This window comes from Vombatus ursinus, unplaced genomic scaffold, assembly GCF_900497805.2.
Source record: "Vombatus ursinus unplaced genomic scaffold, bare-nosed wombat genome assembly UNPS02014832.1, whole genome shotgun sequence".
In the NCBI taxonomy this organism is placed as follows: domain Eukaryota; kingdom Metazoa; phylum Chordata; class Mammalia; order Diprotodontia; family Vombatidae; genus Vombatus; species Vombatus ursinus.
The window spans coordinates 73,595,465-73,623,221 of NW_020954610.1; the positions used below are offsets into that span (position 1 = coordinate 73,595,465).

The 27,757-nt window shown below is 34.9% G+C and overlaps 1 protein-coding gene across 3 annotated transcripts in view; it reads right to left on the reverse strand.

Moving 5' to 3' along the window:
- The window catches only part of LOC114025632 (vacuolar protein sorting-associated protein 13A-like), a 282,189-nt gene that overhangs the window by 183,097 nt on the left and 71,335 nt on the right, over positions 1–27,757 (reverse strand). For all 3 annotated transcript variants that reach the window (XM_027839097.1, XM_027839099.1, XM_027839098.1), the window contains exons 24-29: positions 27,379–27,460; positions 22,851–23,002; positions 11,856–12,012; positions 3,551–3,630; positions 1,161–1,220; positions 777–933 (exon numbers count right to left, since the gene is read on the reverse strand). In XM_027839097.1, the coding sequence (XP_027694898.1) occupies positions 777–933; positions 1,161–1,220; positions 3,551–3,630; positions 11,856–12,012; positions 22,851–23,002; positions 27,379–27,460 (688 nt within the window). The remainder of the gene's footprint in view (positions 1–776; positions 934–1,160; positions 1,221–3,550; positions 3,631–11,855; positions 12,013–22,850; positions 23,003–27,378; positions 27,461–27,757) is intronic.

Sequence of the window (27,757 nt, forward strand, 5' to 3'; positions counted from 1 at the left end):
CATGATCCAATGAATATAGTGCTAACTTTAAAGTAAAAAAACAAAACAAAACAAAACACTAAGTTCACACTTCACCTCTGGCGCTTATGTGAACATGGACATACTACCTAGGATTTAAGATCCTCAAGTACCTCTCTAAGCCAGTAAATTACAGCTTGAATGACTGGTAAAGGAAGTACTATACTAGGAATTCTGAAACTAAGAAAAATACCATTTTCTCCTTTTAGATATATATGAAAGTAAAGTCTTTCTCTAACTTGGAGTTTTAGAAACATCTCCATTAAAAATACAACAAAAAACCATGTTACCAAAGCAGAAATCATAAAAAGTGTGAATCAATCATATATTTGCTAAAACTAAAATCTGATAATCTTTAAGTTGCCTACTAATTATGTTTAAATCATGAAAGTTTTTTTTACATCTTTTTTTGTATCTTTAAATTTTTTTCTAGCCTACAAAAGTAATCAATTATATATCTAAAGGTGGGATGCTGTAGTGCACATAGGGTACAAAGAATTTGTATACCAAAAGTTTGCTACGTTGACAAAATCACAGGTCTGGAATAACAACAATAACAACAACAACAACAACAACAACAATTACAACAACAATTTATATCTGATCAATCTAGAATTAATCCTAACACTTAAATTTTAGACGAGGTACAATTTTATTAATATTAATACATACCATTATTATGGAATCTGAGTAAGTTAACATTCAGAATATTTTGCTCTATTTAACATAAAATGTGAAATGAAGTTTAAAAAACTTACATAATTTCTTAATTATTTCTCCTTTGTCTTCAGTTTCCACAACTTGACTTTCTGAGGGTAATTCTTCCTCTCTTCCAGGAAAGAGATTATTCATAAAATTTATAATACTCAAAAGTGCCTCAGTATGCAAATGAATATCCAAAGAGGAAAAATTTACCTATGAACCAAAGTTAATTGCATTATCTAATCAACAACAAATATTCATTAAGCACCTACTGTGTTAAAAGGCCAAGGGGGATGAGGAGGGAATTTTACAAGTATAAGATAAAGTTCTTCCACACTTTACAATCTAGTAGGAAACAATCATTTCCAAAAACAACTGATTGGAAACAAAGATAAAATATTTAGGGTTTTTATTTTCTTGTGGTTATAATGTACCTATACCTTTAACAGTTGTACAATATTCTTATAAGCAGTTTTAAGGTCTGGTCCATGTGTATCAGCCTATACAAAGAAAAAAAAGGAGGCACATGAATATATAAGCAATTTATAACCCTAACATAAAGTAATAGGTTTAAGCTTTTCCATTTGTATATGTAATTATCTATGAAGATAGATACTACAGAGAAAAGTAAACAGTGAATATGAAAAAAAACCTTAAAAATGTAATCCTAAATCTTTACATAATAAACTGCAAAACTTGACAGTAAAACCATCCCCCAATGCAGCAAAATACTATATAATTTTTCCAGACCGATAATTCACTACTGACTATAATCAACACACTTTTCAAAAGTATTTTTTAAAAGGTAATTATTTTCCACTTGCAAGCTAATGTTGGTTGGTATTATGAAATCAATTGTACAAATGTTTTTAGCCTAAAAAAATTAGTCTTGTCTAAAAAACATAGTATTTAGAGTTAATTTTTAAAAGTTTTCCCAATCACCTATGATTTTACCTTTCTTGTTTTATGAAAAATACTAAGAAGCACCTACATCATTCAGGATAAGTATTTATTAATCCATCCTTTATAAAAGCAAGTTGATAAAAATGGACTAGTAAATACTTCAAATAATTACTGATTTTAAAATTTGTCTAAATTATCAATGTTCACTATTCAATAGTTGAGTATATTAGCACACTCTTTAGCCTATATCTGAATACTATCTTAGAGCAAATATAAATTCTCAAAAATACACATCAAAAGATCTCCTTAAAATATTCCATGGTGGAATGTATCATTGAAACAAAGTAAAATTCTTTGTTTACCTAATTCTAATATTTACTCTTCCATTTATTCTAGACTCAGTAAATTTTATGCTGTTAATAAAAAGTAAGCCCCACTGTACAAATAACCACTCTACAAAAATATAAGATTACAAATGGCGAGAGTGAGTCAAATTCTCATTGAGTTGTTTCAAACTCTTTGATTTTATGAAGTCCCAACATTCTTTCCTAGGCCCTTTTCCCTTCTCCCTCCACACTATAGGTAACTAATTGGGTTTAACTTGCACTTAAATGCAAATGATTCACACATTTATGCAAATATGTATGTGTACACATTTATGGGTACATAATGTAATATGCATATTAAACACATGCATACACACTGGCCCAGTCTCTTCCCTGGAGCTCCAATCCTGCAGCACTAATTGCCTAATGGAAATGTCCAAGCCATGCCCCAGAGACATCTCAAATTTAACCTGTCTCAAACTAAACTCATTATCTTTCACACCAAACTGTCCTCTCTTCTATACTTCATTATTTCTGTCAAATCCTTTCTGTCTCTCAGGTTCTTAATTTTGACATTACACTCATCTCCTCACCCTCCCATACCCCACATATTCAATCAGTTGCCAAATCTTGACAATTCTATCTCCAAATTTCTTCCCTTTTCCTCCCTCTCTCCCTCTTTCTCTCTCTCTCTCTTACACACACACACAGACACAGACACATTCAGAGTCACAACTTAGTTCAAGCCCTCATCAACTCTAAATTATATTACTGCAAAAGTTCCCAACTGGTCTCTGTCTTAAGTCTCTCAGCTATTACAATCTATTCATTAATGCCAAAATACTCTTCCTTACTTATCATTCTCCTACTCAAACAGCTCCAATGGCTTCTTACTGTTTCTACAATCAAACATAAAGTCTTCTGTTTAGCTTTTAAAGCTCTTCACAACTTGGCTACAATCTATTTTTCAAATTTTCCTTTGGATATTACTTTCTCTCCTTTACTCTTCTAACCAGACAAACTGGCTTTCTCTCTATTCCTCACACATGTCACTCATCTCCCATCTCTGGGCCTTTGCACTGGATGTCCCACATTCCTGAAATACATGTTTTCCCTTCTCAGCCTTATAAGGTTCCTCTCTTCCATTAAGATGCAGCTCAAGAACCATCTTCTGCATGAATCCTATCTTGATTCCTCCCCAACTCCCCAAATGGTAGTGAGTTCCATTCCAAACTACCTTGTATTTAATACCTTTGAATACATTTGTAATTATTCACTTTATATTTAGGCTGCATTTGTATTAATATATGTAATTCTTGAATTCCCCATCAGAATGTAAGCTCCTTGCAATTATTTCATTCTTTACAAATTGTATCTTTAGTGCTTTGACAGTGTCTGGCATGCAGTAAGCATTTAATACTCATTGGTTAAGATACTGAAGGGTGGAAAAGTAAAAGCCATAACAAATAACTGTGAATAAAATTAGAAATAAAGAAAGATGATCATTTCAGGAATAATATGATCAGATTTTTAAAGTGATTTACACAAAACTTTTAACTATATACTCATCACTTAAGCTGAATATACCAGTAATCACTTACCTTAACATATTCCAGTGTTAGCAGATCTTCTACTGCATTATCCAGTGTTGTGAGAATGTATACTGGTTTACCCTTTTCATCTAAAAACAAATTTTTAAAAACCACTTTATATGGGAAAACAGCTAAAAATAGGGTTTAAGATAACAAGAATACCGATACAACTTAAACAGCTCAAGGAATGTAGCTAGGGAACACTAACTTTGGATGATGGTATACTATTTTCTGAGAATACTGGAAACAAAGGAACCTATGTCTGCTTCAGGTCTGGAACTTGTTTTGTCAGTTCCTCCCACCTAAGCTTTCTCCTCTCTCCAGGATGCAAAATTTCAGGAGATTCAGAATTAATTTTTTATGACGTCATTTACTGATTTTTCTGACATCACCCCTTGCTAGAGTCTCTAGCTCAGCTTCAGCTAGCACTTCTACATGAATAGATAAAACAGGAAGCACTGATGAAATACCCTTCAGGCATATAAGTATTATAGGGAGAAGGGGTTGAGGAAAGAACACTATGTCATTAAGGCACAGAGATCCTCAGTTCTGTAGTGTTAAGGAGACATGGCAGAGAGTTACAGGGAGCTCTAGCTGTTAGAGATAGAATGAATGTACTCACAAGTGATGAGTAATGTAATATGCGTATTACTAATTACTAATACTTGAGAATTAAAGAGAAAAACTGAAAGAAAAAACCCCTTAGACTATGAAATTAATACTAATAAGTCATATCCATGAACAAATTGATTATCAATTATGCCAAATGATTCCACAGGTCAATGATTTTGTGCATATGTGCACATACACACATATAATCATTGAATACTTCTTATATTTCGAATATCTGTAATTACTAGAGCACAAAAATCATCACCCCTATGATCAACCTGGTGATGAGTCTCTCCTGATGTAGCCAGCTTAAAGTCTCTCAAATAACACCATCCTCAGGTCCATATGCAAAGCCTTTATCTAATTTGAGTACGCTTTGGAGAACACATTAAAGAAAACGTCAAACCCAGCGAAACTGAGCATAATCTTTCAGGGGAGGAGATGTATATTCAATGAAATAGGGACTTCCAAATCCTTCTGATGAAAAGACCAGAGCTCAACAGAAAATTTGACCTTCAAATACAAGATTCAAGAGAGGCATAAAAAGGTTAACAGGAAAGAAAAAAAAAAACAAACAACATATTACTAATAAGGGCAAACTGTTTACATTTCTACAAGGGAAGATGACACTTATGACTCTTAAGAACTGTAATGTCATTGTGACATTTAAAAGGTTATACATAGAGGGCTTGGGTTTAAATTGACTTTGTTGTTATGGTAAAAAATAAAAAAGTGGTGAAAAGGGATTATATTGGGAGAAAAAGAAAGAAGGAGGCAGACAAGGATAAATTACATCACATGAAAAGGCACAAAAACCAAATATGGTAGAGGGAAAGAAGGGAAGGAGATGAGCATTGTGTGAACCTTATTCTCATCAGATTTAGTTCAAAGAGGGAATAACATAATCAGTTAGGTACAGAAATCTGACTCACCCTAAAAGAAGTAGAAAGGGTAAAGGGAAAAGAAAAGGGAGGGGGCTAATAGAAGGGACAGCAGACTGAGGGAGACCACCAGGTCAAAATTCTAGTGAGGAGGGAAAGGGAAAAAGGAGAGAAAAAAGCATAAACAAGGGGGAAGGGGAACAGGATGGAGAGGAAGACACAGATAGTAATCATAATAGTGAAAGTGAATGGGATGAACTCTCCCATAAAACGAAAATGGATAGCACAGTGGATTAAGAACCATAATCCTACAACATGTTGTTTACACGAAACATGTTTGAAGCAGAGGGATATACACAGAGTAAAGATAAAAGGCTAGAGCAGAATATATTATGCTTCAGTTGACGTAAAAAAAACAGGGGTAGCAATCCTGATCTCAGACAAAGCAAAAGCAAAAATAGAAAGGTACCACAGATAATGAAGTAATATCATTACTAAAATATGCATCAAGTGGTATAGCAGCCAAATTCTTAAAAGAGAAGTTAAGAGGGCTACAGGAAGAAATAGACAGCAAAACTATACTAGTAGCAGACCTCAACCTCCCCCTTTCAAAACTAGATAACTCTAACCACAAAATAAACAAGAAAGAGTTAAGGAGATCAACAGAAACTTAGAAAAGTTAAATATGTTTAGCCTCTGTAGAAAATTGAATGGAAACAGAAAGGAATATACCTTTTTCTCTGTGGTACACGGCATCTACACAAAAACTAACCATATACTAGGGCCTAAAAACCTCACAATCCAATGCAGAAAGGCAGAAATACTAAATGCATCCTTTTCAGACCATAATGCAATAAAAATCACATGTAACAAAGGGTCATTGAAAGATAGACTAAAAATTAATTGAAAACTAATAATCTAAACCTAAGGAATAAGTGGGTTAAACAATAAATCACAGAAACAATCAATAACTTCATCCAAGAGAATGACAATGAGACAACATACCAAAACTTATGGGATGCAGCAAAAGTGGTCCTTAAGGGAAGTTTTATATCTCTAAATGCTTACATGAATAAAATAGAGAAAGAGAGATCAATGAATTGAGCACGCAACTAAAAAAGCTACAAAAAGGACAATTTGAAAATCCCCAATTAAATATCGAATTAGAAATTCTGAAAACCAAAGGAAAGATTAATAAAATTGAAATTAAGAAAACTATTGAACTAATAAATAAAACTAAGAGCTGGTTTTCTGAAAAAAAAACAAACAAAAAAAACCCAACAACAATAAAATAGATAAACCTTTGGTTAATTTGATTAAAAAAAAAAAAGAAAACCAACTTGCCAGCATCAAAAATGAAAAGGGTGAATTCACCATTAATGAAGAAGAAATCAAAACAATAATTAGGAGCTATTTTGCCCAACTGTATGCCAATAAATTTGACAATCTTAGTGAAATGGATGAATATTTACAAAAATACAAATTGCCCAGATTAACGAAGAGGAAGGAAAATACTTAAACAACCCCATTTCAGAAAAAGAAATTGAACAAGCCATCAACGAACTTCCTAAGGAAAAATCTGTAGGGCCAGATGGATTTACAAGTGAATTCTATCAAATGTTTAAAGAACAACGAATTCCAATACTATATAAACTATTTGGGAAAATAAGGAGTCCTACCAAATTCTTTTTATGATACAAATATGGTGCTGATACCTAAACTAGGAAGAGCCAAAACAGAAAAAGAAAATTACAGACCAATTTCCCTAACAAATATAGATGCAAAAATTTTAAATTAAATATTAGCAAAGAGATAACAACAACTTATCATGAGGATAATACACTATGAGGAGGTAGGACTTATACCAGGAATGCAGGGCTGGTTCAATATTAGGAAAAATATCAGCATAGTTAACCATACCAACAATAAAACTAACAGAAATCATATGATTATTTCAATAGATGCAGAAAAAACATCTGACAAAACACAACAGCCATTCCTATTAAAAACACTACAGAGTATAGGAATAAATGGAGTCTTCCTTAAAATGACAGCTAGCACTGTCAAAAACCATCAGCAAGCATCAGATGCAATGGGGATAAGCTAGAAGTATTTCCAATATGATCAGGGGTGAAATAAGGATATCCATTATCACCACTGTTATTCAATATTGTGCTAGAAATGTTAGCTGTAGCAATTAGAGAAGAAAAAGAAATTGAAGGAATTAGAATAGGCAAAGAAGAAACAAAGCTATCACTCTTTACAGATGGTACAGAGAATCCTAGAGAATTATGTAAAAAATTACTTGAAATATTAAACAAATTTACCAAAATTACAGGATCTAAAATAAACCCATATAAATCATTAGCATTTCTATATATCACAAAGTCCAGCAGCAAGAGATAGAAAAGGAAATTCCATTTAAAGTTACTGTGGACTATAAAATATTTGAGAATCTACCTAAATGAACACAATCACAAAACACTTTTCACACAGATAAAGTCAGATCTAATTAATTGGAAAAATATCAGTTGCTCATAGGTAGGCTGAGCTAATATAATAAAAATGACAACAGGGGGCAGTTAGGTGGTGCAATGGATAGAGCACCTGCCTTGGGGTCAGGAGGACTGGAGTTCAAATCCAACCTCAGACATATAACAGTCACTTGCTGTGTGACTCTGAGCAAATCACTTAACCCCAATTGCCTCACCAAAAATAAATAAATAAATAAAATAAAGATGACAGTTCTACCTAAGTTAATTTACTTATTCAGTGCCATACCAATCAAACTACCAAAACATTATTTTACAGAGCCAGAAAAAACAATAACAAAATTCATCTGGAAGAACAAAAGGTCCAGAACATCAAGGGAATTAATGAAAAGAAATGCAAGGGAAGGTGGCCTACCTGTACCAAATCTCAAATTACATTATAAAGCAGCAATCATCAAAACTACTAGGTACTGGCTAAGAAATAGAGTGGTAGATCAGTGGAATACGTTAGGTATGCAAGACACAACAGTCAATGACTACAGTAATCTACTATTTGATAATCCAAAGACTCAAGTTTCTGGGGTAAGAACTTAAATATTTAACAAAAGCTGCTGGGAAAACTAGAAAATAGTAATGGCAGAAACTTGGCACAGACCAACATCTTACACCCTATACCAACATAAAGTCAAAATGGATACATGATTTAGATATAAAGACTGATACTGTAAGCAAACTAGAAGAGCAAGGCATAGTTTACCCTTCAGATCTACAGAGAAGAGAAGAATTTATACCCAAACAAAAGATAGGGAACATTATGAAATACAAAATGGACAATTCTGATTATATTAATTTGAAAACTGTTCGCACAAATAAAGCCAATGCATCCAAGATTCAGAGGGAAGCAGAAAACTGAGAAAGAATTTTTACAACCAATGTTTCTGATAAAGTCTTCATTTCTAAACTATATAGAGAACTGAGTCAAATTTCTAAGAATATAAGTCATTCCCCAATTGATAAATGATCAAAGGATATGAACAGGCAGTTCTGAGGAGGAAACTAAAGCTATCTATACTGATATCAAAAAATTTTCTAAATCACTATTGATTAGAGAAATGCAAATCAAAACAACCCTGAGGTACCACATCACACCTATAAGATTGGCTAACATGACAAAACAGGAAAATGATAAATGTTGGAGAAGATGTAGGAAAATTGAAACATTAAAGCATTGTGGTGGAGTTGTGAACTGATCCAACCATTCTGGAGAGCAATTTGGAACTATGCCCAAAGGGCTATAAAAATGTGCATACCCTTTGATTCAGCAATAGCACTCCAAGGTCTGTATCCCAAATAGATCATAAAAAAGGGAAAATGACCCACATGTACAAAAATATTTATAGCAGCTCTTGTGGTGGCCAAGAATTGGAAATTGAGGGGATGCCCATCAACCGGGTAATGTCTGAACAAGTTGTGGTACATGAATATAATGGAATATTATTGTTCTATAAGAAACGATGAGCAGCCAGACTTCAAAAAAACTTGGAAAAACTTACATGAACTAATGCAGAGTGAAATGAGCAGAACCAGGAGAACACTGTACATAGTAACAGCCACATTATGGGATGACTGACTTTGATAGACTTGACTCTTCCCAGCAATGCAAGAATCTAAGACAATTCCAAAACATTCATGATGGAAAATGCTAATACACACCCAGAGAAGGAAATATGGAGTCTGAATGCAGATAGAAGCATACTATTTGATCTCCTTGTCCTTTGTTGTTTTGTTTTAATGCTTCATTCTTATGGTTCCTCCCATTAATTCTAATTGTTCTTTACATCATGACTAATGGGACAATGTGCTTAACATGAATGTATATGTAGAGCCTATATCAGATTGTACATCGTATTGGAGTGCGGGGAAGAAATAAGTAGGAGGTGGAAAAAAACTTAGAACTCAAAATCTTATGGAATTGAATGCTGAAAACTAAAAATATATTAGAGGAAAAAAGGAAAGAAAATGTCAATAAAAGATACCATTTAGACACTAGCACTATGTCTTGACAAGTAATAAGTGTTTAATAAATATTTACTGACAAATACGTATCAAATTAATTTTGCTGTAAGCTTGATTTTGTTCACCAATCAACAAATATCTGTTAAGTGCCAATTATGTGCCTAGCTATATGCTGTTTTCAGTTTGTTATTCACATAACACGCTATCTACAGATAACTTTTTAAAAGTGGTGGGAGCATGACAAAAGAAGATGAATTTTCGATGCTAGGATTGAAAAGTAGTGTAACATATCATAGCTGACTACTAAAAATTTAGTTTGAGATAACACAACAGAACACTGCAGAGGCAATATGATATAGTGGAAAGGCTCTGGATTCAGAGGACCTCGGTTCAAATTCCACCTCTGATGCTTACTACCTTACTACAAATTAGTCCATTTGTACCTCCATGGGTCTGTTTCCTCATCTGGAAAATAAGGAGATTGGACTAGATGGCTCTGAGTTCCCACATCAGCTCTAAATTTCTGATCCTATGACTCAACTCTTTTGAGAAAGAGGAATGTTTTTGCCCAAAGCTTATCAGATTAAAAGGGTAACTTAGAGAAATGTATAGGGAATATAGCAGCCAATCAGTACTGGTGAAAACCCCAATTCAACACTTGAGGTCCCCCCATCTATTCACTCTAAGATGATGGAGGCAGAAAAGAATGGCAGCATGGTACAGCAAGCTATATAAGGAACAAGAAATTGATGTACTAGGTACCCTGTGTCTAACCCTCTACTACTCAAGAATCTTTCTTGTGATTTGTTCTACTACAAATAAAAGGAACAGGCCTTGTATGCTTTGTGACTACTATACAATCAGTAAACTGTCTTCCAAAAATAATAGAGCAAGCATTATGTTTGTAAAAGGCATACATAATCCCTTTTCAAATGCTACCCAAGACATTTGCAGAAGAATAGGAGATTCAGAATCATCTCTAGAAAGTCTAAGTTCTAAATCAAATTTTACATGCTCTACTCCTAGTACAACTCCCAATAACTATACTGTAAAATCAAGTTCAAATGAAAACCACGGGCAGTCTTAAAGGGAAAAGACAGTCACAAAAGCAGAACAAGAAGTCTGATAGCTCTTGTGGAAAAGAAAGAGACAATACTATCCCTCATCTTACTCTAGTAAGAGTTCCAGGGAAAAGGCTAATTTTGTATATATGAGTTTCAGGCCACAGGAAGGGTGGGATAAAAGTTGACAACTAGCTGGTAAAGCCATTGATTTCTTTCAAATTACTTATCTGAGTCTCCACCTATTTGCCTATGTCTAGGCAAAGCATTTCTCCCCCAGTCTCCCTAAAGCATAAAACAAAGCTGAGATTCCTTATATTCTAGATAGTACTATTTCCAAAAACATCTATTATTAGCTGAGGCCTGACTTCAGCTCCTTCTCATTGAAGGTGAAGGAAAGATATAAACTATAGTGGTAAAAGGGCAGATATTGCAGAGCAATTGTAGGATGGGTTGTGGGAAGACCAGTATACTAATATATCAGTGAGTAGAGCTGTGAATTGGATGTTCAATCATTCTGGAATTAATTTGAACTATGCCCCAAAATCACTAAAATGTACATACCCTTTGATCCAGAGATACTATTACTAGGTATATATCCCAAGATCAAGGATGGAGGCTAAGGGCACATTTGTACAAGAGTACTTACAGCAGTACTTTTTGTTGTAGTAAAGAACTGGAAACAAAATAGCTACCCATCAATTGAGAAATGGCTGTAGTATATAAATGTAATGGAATAACATTTTACTAAAAGAAGTAACAAATAAGAGATCCAAATAAACATGGGAAGACTTGAACTAAGTGATACAAGTGAAATAACCAGAAGCAGAAGAACAACTTAACTTGAAGATAACAAATATGAAAAAAATCAAGAAGTCTTCTATAGATTCACAACCTTAGGAGTCAACCTTACTCTTCACTTTCTCTTCACAATCCAAAACATTGCCAAGTCTTGTTAATTCTGCCTTCACATCATCTTTTATATTTATTCCCTTCTAGATACTCACATACAATCCAGAGAAATACGTTGTCAATGGTCACATAACTAACTAGTGAGAGAACAAGGCTTTCAGTGTAGGTTCCCTGACTCCAAAGTGAGTGTTCTTTCCAAAGGTTGAACTGGATGGCCTCTAAGGACCCTTTTATCTCTAAATCTAGAATTTTAGCAGCTTATGAATTTTCCCGATAATAATCATTAAATTAATTTATTTTTACTTATTTTCCCCAAAAAACAAACCAGAGAGAATCATACCCAGGTACTCTGGACATTTTAAACAAATTTCCTTCAGGTAAGCACTTGCTCTCATGTCAAATCTTCTTAATTGAATCTCTGTGCCTAATCCTAGGATATCTAATTCCACCATAGGTTGCTCCAAATTTTCAATAAGGCGGTAACATTGAATTAAAACCTGTGGGGGAGGTAAAAGGGAGAGAAGAGAGACCAAAATCAAACAAAAAAATTTATAATGAAATAATGCAATAAGCTCTATTCCTTAAAATAAATACATAAGGTCACAGTAGGGTCACTTCATTGTTCATTGCATTTTTTATTGCAAATATTAATTATGTCTAAAGAAATACACAAATACGCACTGCAATTTTTAAAAGTGGTTTCTCAATCAACTTTATAGAACTGTAAAAAGAAAGATAAAAATATATAAGAATTATATATATATTTTTATGTACATAAAATATATAAGAATTATTATTTCCATAACTGCTATTTAAAAACACTTGAGAGGAGAGTGACCAAGATGGATCTCAAGAATGGAAGAGAGTTTTAGATTTATTCTGTTTGTCTTAGATGACATAAATAAGAACAATAAGTGGATGCATGCTGCAGACAGACAGATTTTAGCTCAGATAAAACTTTCTAAGAGATACATCTAAAAGTGGACTGAGCTGTCTCAGAAGGTAATGGAGCTCTCTCTCTCACAAGCACTCTTCAAGTAGGGCCTGGATGACCACTTGCCCAGCACACTATTAAAGGCATTACGATTCAAGTACAGATTGGACTAGGTTTGGGGGTCCCTTCTGACACAGCGTTCTGTAATATTTAAACAAGAGGAAGTTACTTAACCCTGTTTGCCTCAGTTTCTGCATCTGGAGAAAAAAATGGCAAACTACTCCAGTATCTCTGCCAAGAAAAACCCCAAAGTTAACTCCTTGACTCAAAAAGAGTCAGACACAACTGAAAAATAACTGGACAAACAAAAACAAACAAACAAAAATAACAAATCATAAAACAAATCAAAGTAACAATGGGCACCACAATAATCACCAAAGAGTAGGTTTCTTTTTAATGAAAGTCTCCAGGCTGACTCTGAAACAGAATTACTATAAATTTCTCTAAGTTATAATCAGTAGACAGGTAAAATATGGGAAAAAACTGGTCTCCCACTGATCCTTTTCATCACACTCCAACAGCAAAAGATTAATCACTGCATGCAAGGGTGTACTAGAATCAGCTTGATCCTGCTTCCAAGAGTCAGGGCACTGTTAAATTTTCAGTGTGAGCATTTTTACCTCAAATCGTCAAATGTTTCAAATGGGGGAACAATTTGTTTTTATTGTCTAGACTTAAGAAATTGATGGAGAAAATATTAATAAATTAAAATTTTAAAAATGTGCTGTGAGTGGATTTTTTTTATCCGAGAGAAAGAAAGGAAATAAGCATTTGAACTTAATATGTGCCAAGCCTGTCCTAAGTGCTTTCCAAATATTATCTTGATCCTCACAACAACCCTATGAGATAGATAACATCATTACCACCATTTTACAGTTGAGGAAACTGAGGCAAACAGAAGTTAAGTGACTTGCCTGGGGTCACCTAGCTAATTAAGTGTCTGAGACAGGATCTGAACTCAAATCTTCCTGACTTCAGAGCCAGCATTCTATCCATTGTACCACCTAGCTGGCTCAGAGAACCAACTGTTAAATATATAGATATGACGTGCTACTTTTAATTTTTTTTTTAATGTTAAGATTATATATCTATTTAGGATGTTTTATGGCCTTACGAATTATTGCTTTTTTTCTGTTTTGTCTAATCTGAATAGTTTAAGTCTCCTTTACTGGATCTTCATCTAGCTTGTGCCCACTAACTATGAGTATCCCCCAAGGCTCTATCTTGGTCCTTTTTCTCTCCTTCTTATATGATGATTCTCAGATCTATTTATTTAGCCTAGTATTTATCTAAGTTATGCTCTCCTGACATTCAGTCTCACATCTCCAACTACCTACCAGATATTTTAAATTGGTTATGTATTCCCTAGACATCTTAAATCAGTATGTCAAAAAAGGAACTCATTATTTTGCTCTCCAAATCCTCTCCTTTTCCTAAGTTCTCCCAGGGTTACAATGTAGTGTCATTGTCAACTGCTCACTTTAATTCAATCCCTAAATCTAATCTGTTGCCAAGCATTGTTGCATCTCGTATACACCTCCCCTTCTCTTCTCTGACATAGCAGTCACCCTGGTGTTGGCTCTTAGCATCTTACCCTAGTGGATTCTTTCATTACCACACCAGTGGATCTCTCTGCTTCAATTCTCCATCACTGCAGTTTATCCTCTACTTAGCTGCTAAAATGATCCTCCTAAAGTACGGTTCTGACCATATCACCTTCCTACTCAAATTCAATGACTCCCTATTACACCCAGAATCAAATATAAAATCTCTTATTTAACATTTAAAACTCTTTACAAGGTGCAACCCTTCCTATCTTTCCAGTCTTCTTACATTTTTCTCCCCTCCATAGCCTCTATGCTCTGTCTACTTGCTAGTCTCAGCATATGATATTCCATTCTCTGTTTCAGTGCCTTTGCATAGAGGTACACCCAATTCCTTGGAACTCTCTCCCTCCTCATCTCCACCTCATGACTTTCCCAGTTTCCTTCAAGTCTAATCAAAAATCTTATATTCTCCAAGGAGACTTTTTTAGTGTTTTATCAATGCTACAGCCCTCCCTCTGAGATTACCTCCAATTTACCCTGTAGATATCTTAATTGGACATAGTTGGTAATTGTCTCCCCCATTAGAACAGAAGCAGAAACTCTCTCTCTCTCTGCTCTCTCTGAGAGCAGAAACTGTTTTTGCCTTTCTTTGTAACCCCAGAACTTAGCATAGTACCTAGCATACAGTAAGTACTAAATCAATGTTGGGTGATTGATTGGTTGGTGACTCATAATTTTGATTCTTTAGTTATTGTAGAATTCTATGTTTTCAAGACATATACTGAGACCAGAATATTGATGTTTAACAAATATGTTTTCAATTCAGGAAAAAGCTAGGGTTGCTGCAATATCTCAAACATAATCCATTCTGTTCTCTTCCACCTTTTTAAATCTGGGGATAATATACTATCCTTCTGTAATGTCTAAACAAATTATATTTGCTCATGAATAAGTCCTGTGAACTATTCCTCCAACCACATATAAGGATTTGGACATAGATTTTCATTAACAAGTTTTTGGGTGTAGATTCTTCAGATAACAGTTTAGCATACAAAACATATAGAAAACCAGAATATGTGTGTATGTGCGCGCACGTGTGTGTGTGTGTGTGTGTGTGTGTATAAAGTTTATAGATGAGTGGTCAAAGGCTGTGAACAAACAGTTCTCAGAAAAGTTGCAAACTACTATCAACTATATGAAAGAATACTCCAAATCACTCATAATAAGAGAAATGCAAATTGACATAACTCAGAAGTTTCATTTCATACTCAGTAAATTAACTGGCAAAGAAAATAAAAGATGAGACTGTCAGTACTGGAGGAGTTTTGAGAAGACAAGTATATGAGTGCATTATTAACAGAGCTACGAATCACACGACCATTTTGGAAATAAAATTGGAATGATACAAATAAAGTGATAAAAATGTCATAACGGGGGAAACTATGAGGCGCAGTGGACAGAGTACCGGCTCTGGATTAAGGAGGACCTGAGTTCAAATCTGACCTCAGACACATAACACTTACTAGCTGTGCGACCCTGGGCAAGTCACTTAACCCCATTGCCTAGCCAAAAAGAAAAAGAAAAAAATGTCATACCCATTGACTTAGAGATTCCACACTACTAGGCTTATAAGGAAATCACTGATAAGAAGAAAGTGTTTATACATACCAAAATATTGTTAGCAGAACTTTTTATAATTGCAAAGAATTGAAAGAAAAGTATATGCTCATCAAATGAAGAATGGCAAAATAAACTGTACCACACAAATATAACACAATATTACTGTGTGTCAGAGATAATAAATATTACTATAGAGAAATACAGAAAGATTTATATAACCTGATTCAGAGTGAAATAAGCACAGCCAAGAAAATACCCAATGACCATAACAATGCAAGTGGAAAGAATCACAATATAATTAAAACTGAATGTTTCAAAACTACAAACAAAAGTATAGCACCAAAGAACAAATACGAGAAGATACCCCCACCTCACTCCTCTGCAAAAGTGAGATGTTTGGGGGTGAAGCCAAGACGGTGTTGAAAAAGCAGGGACTTACCTAAGCCCTCCCAAATCCCCCTCCAAACACCTTTAAATAACACCTCAAAACAAAAAAGTGGCAGAATCCACAAAAGGACAAGGTGAAACAATTTTCCAGCCCAAAACAATTTAGAAGGTCAACAGGAAATGTCGGTCACATTAGGGTGAGAGTGGAAGACAGTTCAGTACTAATGCAGCCAGCACAGGTTCTGCCCCAGCAAACCAGCAGGAGCCTTTGGGGTAACTGAATCAGTGACAGCAGCAGAGGCTTCTGGTGCTCTCAGCCCACAGACAATAAGGAAGTTAGACAATGAAGGAGATAACTGAAGTCCCTTTACTGGCACTGGGTTCAGGACTTTGTTGTATTGCCCATTCTCAAATCTGGTTAACAGTCCTGGATTGTAGTCCCAGGGCAAAGAGGAACACAATCACTAGCATATCAAAGTTTGTAAACCCCAGGGAAGTGAGAACCCTGGTCACAGTTCCAGGACAGAAAGGAGCACATGTGGTAGCTCACAGACCAGATCACAATCCAGTAGAGTAGTAAACACACCTCTCCTTAAATCATACCATCTTGGAAGAACCAAAAACTTACAGACTCCCAGAACTAGCTCTAAAAACAGCTGCATAAAAAACCTGAAGCTTGGGACAGTGCCCCCCTCCACCCCGGAAGCAGAGCCTAACTTTAACATGAATAGTCAAGAGACAGACTGAGAAAATGAGCAAAAAACAAAAAAGAACTGGACCATAAAAAATTATTATAGTGCCAGAGAAGATGAAAACACAAACTCAGAAGACAACAACAAAGTCAAAACTGCTACATTCAAAGACTAAAAGAAAAATGTGAATTTTTGTTAGGCTCCAAAAGAATTTCTGGAAGAGCTCAAAAAGAATTTTGAAAATCCAATAAGAAAGGTAAAGAAAAAAATGAGAAAAGAAATGAGAGTGATGCAAGAAAATCATAAAAAAAGAGTCAAGAGCTTGGTGAAGGAGGCACAGAAAAATACTGAAGAAAATAAGACCTTGAAAAACAGAATAGACCAAATGATAAAAGAGGCACAAACATTCAATAAAAAAAAAATCTTAAAAAGTAGAATTGAACAAATGGAAAAAGAAATACAAAAATTCACTAAGGAGAGTAACTCCTTAAAAAGCAGAATTGGCCAAACAGAAAAAGATGTATAAAAATTCACTGAAGAAAAGAATTCCTTAAAAAGTAAAATTGGCCAAGTGGAAAAGGAGGCTCACTGAAGGAAAATGATTCTGAAAAATTAGGATTGGGCAAGTGGATGCTAATGACTCCATGAGACATCAATAATCAATCAAATAAAATCAAATGAACAAAAAACAGAAGAAAACGTCAACTATCTCACTGGAAACACAAATGATCTAGATAATAGATCAAGGAGAGATGATTTAAGAATATCTGGACTACCTGAAAGCCAAGATTAAAAAAAAAAAAAAAAAGAACCACCCAGACAACAAATTTCAATAAATTATCTTAAAGCCAAATTCCAGAGCTCCCAGGTCAAGGAGAGAATATTACAAGCAACCAGAAAGAAACAATTTAAATATTGTGGAGCCACAGTCACAATAACACAAGATGTAGCAGCTTCTACATTAAAAGATCAGAGGGCTTGGAACATGATATTCTGTATGGCAAAGGAGCAAGGATTACAACCAAGAAAAATAGACATTTAATGAAATAGAGAACTTTCAAGTATTCCTGATCAAAAGACCAGAGCTTAACAGAAAATATGACTTTCAAATATAAGACTCAAGAGAAGCCTAAAAAGGTAAACATGAAAGAGAATTCATAAGGGATTCAATAAGGTTAAACTGTTTACTTTCCTACAGAAGAAAAATGATACTTATAACTCCTAAGAAAACTTTCTCATTATTAGGGCAATTAGAAGGAGTATACATAGAGGGCATGAGTGGGAGTTGAATAAGATAATTATCTAAAAAAATAAAATTAATGGGTGAGAAAGAAGAATTCAATGGCAGAAAGGAAAAGTGAGAAGTATAATAGAGTAAATTACCTCATATAAAAAAGGCATGAAAGAGCTTTTACAGTGAAGGGGAGGATGAAAGAAGTGGAAGAGAGTGCTTGAACTTTATTGTCATCAGAATTTGCCCAAAGAGGGGAAGAATACACACTCAGTTGGGTATAGAAATCTATCTTATCCTACAGAAAAGTAGGAGGGGAAGAAGATGGGGTGGGAGGCGGAGGCAGTCCAGAGCTTGACAGAAGGGAGGGATGATTAGGAGAAAGCAGTAGTCAGAAGCAAAATACTTTTGAAGATGGACAGACTGAAAGAAGAAAGAATAGGATAAACAAGGGGAAAACTAGGATGGAGGGAAACACACAGTAATCATAAATACGAAAAAAAAATTACAGCATGTTTCTCTGAGAAAGGCCTCATTTCTCAACTATCCAGAGAACCAAGTCAAATTTATAAGAATTCAAGTCATTCACTAATTGATAAGTGGTCAAAGAATATGAACAGGCAGTTTTCAAAGCTATCTACAATCAAATGGAAAAACACTCTAAATCACTACTGATTAGAGAACTGTAAATTAAAACAACTCTGAACTACCACCCTACACTTATAAGAAGAAATCAAAGCTATCTACAATCAAATGGAAAAACACTCTAAATCACTATTTTAAATTAAAACAACTCTGAACTACCACCCCACACTTATCAGATTGGCTAATATGACAGAAAAAGAAAATGACAAATGCTGGACAGGACGTGTGAAAACTAAGACACTAATGCACTGTTGGTGGAATTGTGAATTAATTCAACCATTCTGGAGAGCAATTTGGAACTATGTCCAAAGAACTATAAAATCATGCATACCCTTAGTTCCAGTATACCACTACTAAGTCTGTATTCCAAAGAGATAAAAAACAAAAAGGAAAAGGCTCTATATGTACAAAAAATATTTATAGTGGTGGCGAAGAACTGGAAATTGAGCAAATGCCCATCAACTGGGAAATGGCTGTACATATATTGGTATATGACTGTGATGGAATACTATTAAGCTATAAGAAATGATAAGCAGGATACTCTCAGAAAAACCTGGAAAGACTTACATGAACTGAAGCAAAGTGAAGTGAGCAGAACCAGGAGAACACTATACAGTAATAGTAGTACTGTACAACTACGAATGACTTGGTTATTCTCAGCAATACAATGATCCAAGACAATTCCAAAGAATGAAAAATACTATCCATCTCCTGAGAAAGAACTGATAGAGTCTGAATGCACATTGAAGCATACCTTTTTATTTTATTTTTCTTTAGTCTTTTTTTCGGGGGGAACTTAGGGGGGGTGGGTGGGAATCAATTTTCTTTCACAACACGACTACTACGGAAATGTTCTGTATGACTACACATGTACAACCTATATCAAATTCCTTGTCTTCTTAATGGGGGTGCAAAGTAGGGAATTTGGAACTCAAAATTTTAAAAAACAAATGTTAAAAATTGTTTTTATATGTAATTAAGAAAAAAACAATTTTTTTTAAAAGTGAGAGGTCTATGGGTGTGGGATACTGCATATATTTTCATATTTTTCAACGTATTGATCAGTTTTATAGATTTTTGGTCTCCAATTCCTATTTTTTTTTCATTAAAATATTATTTGTCATATGGGATGGCTCTTTAGGAAAAGGGAAGAGAAAAGATACTGGGAAAGATTCTAGTGATGTAAAAAAAAAAAATCAATAAAATTTATTTTAAAAACGAAATGAAGTTAATCTGCAATAACCTGTTTTTAATGAATCCCTGGCAACTCACTATGTGTGATGATCACTTCTTTTTCTAATTTATCCTATAATTTTCACAGAAATCAAAATCAAGATCACTGGGCTCCAAGAAGATTCATTTCTCTTATTTTTTTCTGAAAACTGGAAAAATAGCCTAGCTATGCAACACTTTACCCAATTAATTTCCCCTCTCCCTTTTAAAGGGGGAGATTTTCACTTTTTTGTAATGTTTTGCTCATGTACATTTCACCACAGTCATTTATCAATATTCCTTCATCAATCTCCCTTATTTAAAAAATTAAAAAAGGTTATCATGGCAATCAACAGTATGTAATATCTTATATTCATGGTCTACCACCTCTCTACAAAGATGAAGTATTTCCCAGTATTAGTCACTAGGAATCAATACTGGTCATAGCTCCTGATACAAATTCTGCTGTCTTTTAGTTCAGTTTTAAAGTAAATAAACAAAAGCATTTTTTCATTGTAGTTAGCTTCCCTTGGCAAGCTCATCTCCTGAAACTTAGGACTCTCAACATTTTTTTTTCCTAAATGTTGTAACTTAGTTCTTGACAGTTTAAACCTTTCCTTGTATCTCTCTTCCCCTCCACAGGGAGCTCTTCTTTGTAACAAAGGAAAACCTTTAAATTTTGCAAAATGACATAGCAAACACGTCTCACAGTACAAAATTTATTTCATGTCTATATCCCCAGTCTTTTTGAGAGAAGGAAGGAAGGAATAAAACATTTATTAATCACCTACTATGTGGGAGGCACTGTGCTAAGCACTTTACAAATATTTTCTCCTTTGATTCTCACAATAATCCTGGAAGGTAGGTGCTTTTATTATCCCCACTTTTATTGTCCCCATTTTGCAATTAAGGAAATTAAGGCAGACAAAGTTTAAGCCACTGTCTAGGCCAAATGGGAACTCAGGTCTTTTAGATTCTAGATCCAGCACTCTATTCAACCTACCACCTAACTATCTCTAGAAAGGTGTGTTCACTTCTCTAGGAGCAAAATTTTTCATAGTATTTCAGTTTCCTAACACTATTCTTGAAGGACTATGCTTTCTGTAGTTATCCTCCATTACCTGCTCACTTTCATCTTCTGTAGATGTCACATATCTATGGCCCTTGCTGTATCCAATTTATTAACAACTTCCAAAAGTTCATACACAAGCCAACCATTTGGAATTTGGCATGGATTTCCCCCATAGAAACAGTGCCATTAATAATGATGGTTAGAAACAATCCAAATTTCCAAATTCTTCACTAATAGATGAAGTCAATAAACTTTTATTAAATGGCTACTATGTACCAGGCACTGTGGTAAGTGCTGCGGACACAAAGAAAGGCAAAAGACAGTCCCTGCCCTCCAGAAGCTAACACAGGGAAGAATATTTCTATGATTAAATAGTTTTCCAAGTCCAATTCTTAGGAAGAGATTTCAACCCACCCTTAAATGTGAACAAGACTTTGCCCTATAGTTTCCATCTGACAGGCAGTGGAAGTAAGGACTCGCCCTCATAACTTCAAGCCACCAGCAGTAGTTCCAAGACCAGGAAAGGGTTTCCAGAAGAGAATGCATAGTAACACACCTAGATGAAAAGAATGGGGACTGAGTCAGGGATAAAGGCTCCAGGAAATGAGGGATGGAAGAGGTTGTTTAGAGAATTCTAGAAATTGGAAATCCTGATAACAGAATCCTTCAGGGATGCTTCTTAATTTTCATTTGGTTTTCTCGTGACCCTACTTTTTAAGGATTTTTTGAGCAATTAACTAATAAGCATTCATTATGTACCTACTATGTACCAGGCACTGTGCTGGGTGCTAAAAGAAATTTAAATACCAATTTCAAGGAGTTTACATTCTATCTGAGTGACAGTAAACGTATACAGATAAATATAATATATAGAGAAGGACCGTTTGGATGGACTGTACTGGGCAGGAACAATATACAATGAGGCAAGAAAGACAGGTTGGGAGCAAGTTGCTAAGGGCTTTACAGGCCAATAGAAGAGGATCTATATTATACCAAAAGGCATAGAGAGCCACTAGAGTTGAAGCAGGGGAAGGGGCATGACATGGTCTCTATTTAGGGGAAATCAAATGGGCAGCAATGTTGAGGACAGACTGTAGTAAGGGGAGATTTGAAACAGGGAGACCAATTACGAGGCTATTTTCAAGGCTCTCTTCTCGACTCTTCTCTTTTTTATGTAGACCCAGCTGGAAAATTTTACAATAAGGACTAATATGTTTTTAAATTTATCTATTTTTCAGGAAAAAAAATCAGATGTGGGCAGTCTATGACCTTCATCACAGGAATTAAGCCAGAGACTAGAGGATGAATAAAAGATTAGGTGGGGAATACTGAAGGAAGGGAAGGAAAGAGCAGAAAACTTAACAGTTTTTTAAATTCAGACCCCAACCCCAACTCTGCCACCTCATTCTCTATGATGGATAAGATCCAACAATAAGGTTCAAAGGAAGAAGCAGAAAACGACAGATTAAATCAACTCATATAGTATCAAGCCTTGGAGGATGGGGATGGAAAGGAAGGAGAGAAAAAAGTGGAAAGAGGAGAAGAAAGGATGATTCCAAGTGAGAATAACAAGGAAGGAAGAGAAGTTCCTATAGTCAAAACTTAGTCAAGACAACTATCCCAAAATGGCTGTTACTGTGTAAGACGATTCTAAGTAAGCTGATATAATTACATCAGGGTTTGAAACAATTGATATCAAGTGAACAGCTTCAGGACATTCATCTAGAAAATTTATTTAAGATTTCTTCCCTAAATCAAGAAACAAGTCAAGAAAAAAATTTAGGCACAGATAACAAAAAATGCATTTTAGATTTTAGCTGAAGTTGGATGAAAACAACAGTTTCCACTGGCACAGCTAAAGTAGTAAGTTACACAAATAAAAATTATTATAATTAAATTTCTTAAATATCTATTCAATTTTACCATGATACATACCTCAGGTATCTCAAATTTCACTGTAAAATCAATCAAGTTTGTAAGCTCTTGTCTCTGAGCCTTTCTTTGTCGAACATTACAAACAGTAATTGGCACTGGAGGAGTTTCTTCTAGTGGACTACAAGGAGCATCAAAAAATTCCTCTTCTGATTCTAAAATAAATTAATAATTTATTAAAATTAAAATAATAATTAATAAAAAAGAATAAATTGATTTCATTGTAATAATATTTATAATCTGTGAATAAACTTTTAAATACTGGGACAATGAATAAGTTAAAGAATTAAAATAATTATGCATTTAAAGGATCTTAAAATTCCCTCTCAAACAACCTTCTGGAATGAATACAAAATATATATAAATAATAAACACATGAAAGTCTCAATTTAAGCAATACAACTTTTCCAAAATATTATCTCACAATCCACTGTTAAAAAGTTACTTAGAAATGTGTTGCATATCAAAATATACCCAAGCAAGCTTAACAAGTTCACTCATGTCTAAGTCATTTGGCCTTTAGAGCAATACCACCAGTACAGTTCCTCAGAAATATGTGGCATTTTTGGTACCCTCAAGTAAACCTGAAAATATTATCATTTGACCACAGTATTACAGAGAGTTGGGATAGATGTCAGAAGTCATTATCCCAAAAAACTCCTTTTATAGATAAAATGAGGTTAAGTATATTGCACCCAAGGTCATATATGTACTAATGATGTTTACTCAAACTTAGCCTCTGGCTCACAGACTGAAGTAAAGATCTCAATGTTAAGGAATATACTAAGATAATGCTAATTTTTTTTCCTGAGAATTCTTTAACATGCTTTTAAAAAAGATGTCCATAAGCAAAGATAAAAACAGTTAGAGAAATGACAGTGCAATAGAAAAGAATAAATGTTACAATATCAGTTAGTCAATAAATATTCATTAAGCACTTACTGTCCTAAGCACTAGAGATACAAAGAATGATGAAAGACTCCCTGCTCTCAGAGAGATCACATAGTTTAACGGAGGAGACATGTTAATAATTATGCACAAACAAGATATACAGAGAATAAATTGGAAATAATCAATGGAGGGAAAGCACTAGAATTAGGTGAGACATCCTGTGGAAGGTGGGATTTTAGCTTGGACTGGAAGGAAATCAGGAAAACTAGGAAGCAGAGATGAGAAGGGAGAGACATGGAGGACAGCCAGTAAAAATGCTCAAATTTGGGGGTCAGGGCATCTTGTTTGAGGAACAAGAAGAAGGTCAATGTTACTGTATCACAAAGTAAATGAAGAGGTATAAGGTGTGTGTCTGTCTGTCTATCTGTCTGTCTGCCTCTGTTTCTGTCTGATCCTGAAGGTGATGGAGAGCCACTAGAGTTTTCTGAGTAGGTAACTGACATGGTCAGACCTGTCCTTTAAGAATGTCACTTTGACAGATGAATGAAGAAAGGACTGAGGTGGAGAGAAACTTGGAGCAGGGAGACCAAGTAGAAGGCACTGTGTTATTCCAGCCATGAGGTGATCATGGCCTGAATCAAGGTGATAGCAGTGTCAGAGGATAAAAGGTGGTAAATGTGAGAGACAGTACAAAGTTAAAATCAATAGAACTTGGCAACAAATTGGATATGAGGGATAAGAAAGAGTGAAGAGTTGAGAATAATAACTAAGATTGTGGGCCTGAGAAGATAATAGCGCTCTCAAAATAATAAGGAAAGTTAGGAAGGGGAGAGCTTAAGATAAGTTCATGTTTTTCACACATTGAGTTTAAGATGTCTACCAGACATCCAGGTTGAGATATAAAACAGGCAGTTGAAGATGTGTTTAGAAGTCAGCACAAAGGTTAAGATTAGATAAGTAAAACTGAGAATTGTCAGCATAAAATAACTGAAACCATAGGAGCTGATGCAATCACCAAGTGAAATGAAATACTACCAAGGGAAAAGGACTGAGCTAGTGAGACACCCATGGTCAGCAGGTGTAACCTGAACAAAAAATCAACAAAGGATGAGAAGCATTCAGACAGGAAGAAAAACAGAAGAGAGTGGTATCACAAAAACCTAGAAGAAAGAAAATACCTACCATCAAAAGCAGCGGAGGCCATTAATTTTGGAAATTAAAGGATCATTAATAACTTTGGAAAGTGTAGTTACGGTCAAATGATTAGGTCGGAAAGCAGATTGCAGAGTTAAGAAGTAAAAGGAAAAGAAGCGGAGGCACCTACTACAGATGGGAGCAACACTCAAGGAGTTTACCCACAGAAGCAAGAAGAGATATGAGGCAAAAGCTGAGGGGAATGGATAGATCAAGAGAAGGTTTTTTTAAAGGGCCAGGGGAAACAAGGGAATGTTTGTAGGCAGTAATGAAGCAGCTAGTAGACAAGGAGAGACTGAATGAGAGTGGAGATGCTGGAGAGGATAATCTGCTGGAGAAAATGGAATAGAATGGGATTGCTTGTGCATGTATTTGTGTGCACAAATAGGCAATGTGTTTCCTTAAGAGGGGTTTCCCTTGGCAAAGAGAAGGGCTACCTCATTATATAAGACAAGTATGAAAGAGCAGAAAATAGCTGAAAGCCTCCGGGTGATGGGAGATAAGAAGGTGAAGAAAAGAGGGAGCTCTCAGCAAATGACCCCAATTTTCCTTTCTTTTCTTTTTTTTTTTTTTAAAGGTAAACTATGAAGCAAAGTTCTGAGTTGAGAAGCTGAAGTGAAGAGGGGCCACGAGACATTTGAAGAGGGATGAAAAGGTTTGGAAGGGCTGCTGTGATAAGCAGGGAGTGAATTTATTAAGGAGGCATAAAAGCACTGCCTTGCTGCAATGGGGACCCAGTTGAGGTTATGCAACATAAATCTGTAGTGGACTCAGGCAGCATGGTTTTGAGATTTTCTCCAGCTCTGTTCAGCAGCACGCGTGTGGAAGTGAAGGCAGCAGATGGCGAAGACAGTGCAGTTCAAATGGTTCATCAAGTGGCCAAGATGAGGAAGAAAGGATTACACAGACGGGGTGATAACCTGGGAAAGAGCTGATATATCAATTGAATGAAGGTCACAGAATGGACAAAGAAGAGAATTTGGGGTTGCAAGACAGATGAGGAAACAGAATGACAATAAATTTTGATAAAATAAGGGGATTTTAGAGTTCATGAACATGGAAGTGTTGCATTTATGGGTGGTATCACAGAGGATGCTTCTCAGAGTCCAAAAGGCAGAGGTCCTCCTGATAATCCTGTTCACAGATAACATGTTAACTGTAAGAACCTTTTCACTGAGGTCCCTGACTACTTGAGATTAGCCCAATAATCCCCACAGGAAAAAAATAAATGAAAAATACTTACTGTCCAGATTATGGAATAAAGTAGAATGTCACTGCCTTTAAATGAGTGTGTGTGTGTGTGTGTGTGTGTGTAAATAGATGTCCCAAAGGTTTTAGTGTAGTTTAACCTTTAATAAGCACATACATAACTGAGAAAATATTTGAATGGTATAACTTGTAATAATTCTGTAAACCCCATTGAGTTCCTAATCCACAGGTTGGGACCCAATAATATCATGATGTAGAAAATACCAAGATGTGTTTAATGTGTTCTGTTTGTTGATTTGCAAAAATCCCTGTCCTCATGTGCATGAGACACACACACACACACACACACGCTTTCTTAGGTACATATTTAACATATGACAGACATTTGACTAATTTAATGGCATTCACCATCCAGCTGCCTCATACATACACACATACATACTCCATATAGATTGCACACCCACCCACTCACACCCATATAGATAAAATAAGCATGCACTGCAAATGCATATGCATATCCAATGGCACTAACATATAGATGCATACATGCATAAACACATATATGACAAGCACTGCAAATGGGTAATAAACTGAACCAAGAATTCAATAAGAAGATGAGAGTAAGACAGAATGCACTCAGGAAATGACACAGTACTTCCAATGAATTCAAACTGCTCCCTGACACAACATTTCTTATTTTAAAAAATCAATATTCTTCCAATTATGCTATATTGCTGCAAATCATGAAATTTCATAATCTATGAAAAAGAAAATTATATTTAACTAAAAGGTCAATAAAGATAATGTGGTGGATGTAAATAAGCTGCAGTATATTATTCGTGATAGCTTCTATGCAACAAGTGATGTAAAAGATATCATTTAGGAAATAGTTACTAGAAAAGGAAGAAGGCTGTTAATATGGTTAGAATAAGGAACACACAGCCCATATACTAAAAGGCACCCCGAGAAAGTTAACACCTAGAGAAAAGTTTTTAGGAGTTTAGACAGATCTTCTAAATATCCTTATTCTAAACAATGTGGTTATTCCCTGACATGATGACTGCAGCCCACATTTTCTCAGGCTGTGCAATTCTTCTGAGAAACTTACTTTCAAATACAATCACTGAATTTTTATTGTGATAATACATTCATTATTAAGAAAACATTCTTTAAATAATTAATAATAAATTTAAATAATTAATAAATAATTAACAAAGTGTTTAAATAAATACTTTACCATCTTCAATAAGAGACTGAAGTTCCAAGAGGGGAAGCAGCCTTTGTGAAATCTGTGGTGTTCCAAAAGAAGATACACGGACCTGAATAGACAGGAAGTTGTACACAGTTATAAAAACACACATAAAAATGTTGCAGAAATATTTTGATAAGGAAACAATGAATGTAAACAAATGGGAAAAGATCAATCTGAATTAATAAAAATTAAATGACAAAATAGTTTAAAAGAAATTCCATTTTCAAATACAAATCACAAATTCAGTTATTAGACGCCCATTTGTAACTTAATTTTTAAAAAATGGTCATTTCCTAGAACTTCAGAATTAACATGATCTCAGAGTTCACTGTGTTGTGTTTTTCTATCCAATTAACGAACATGG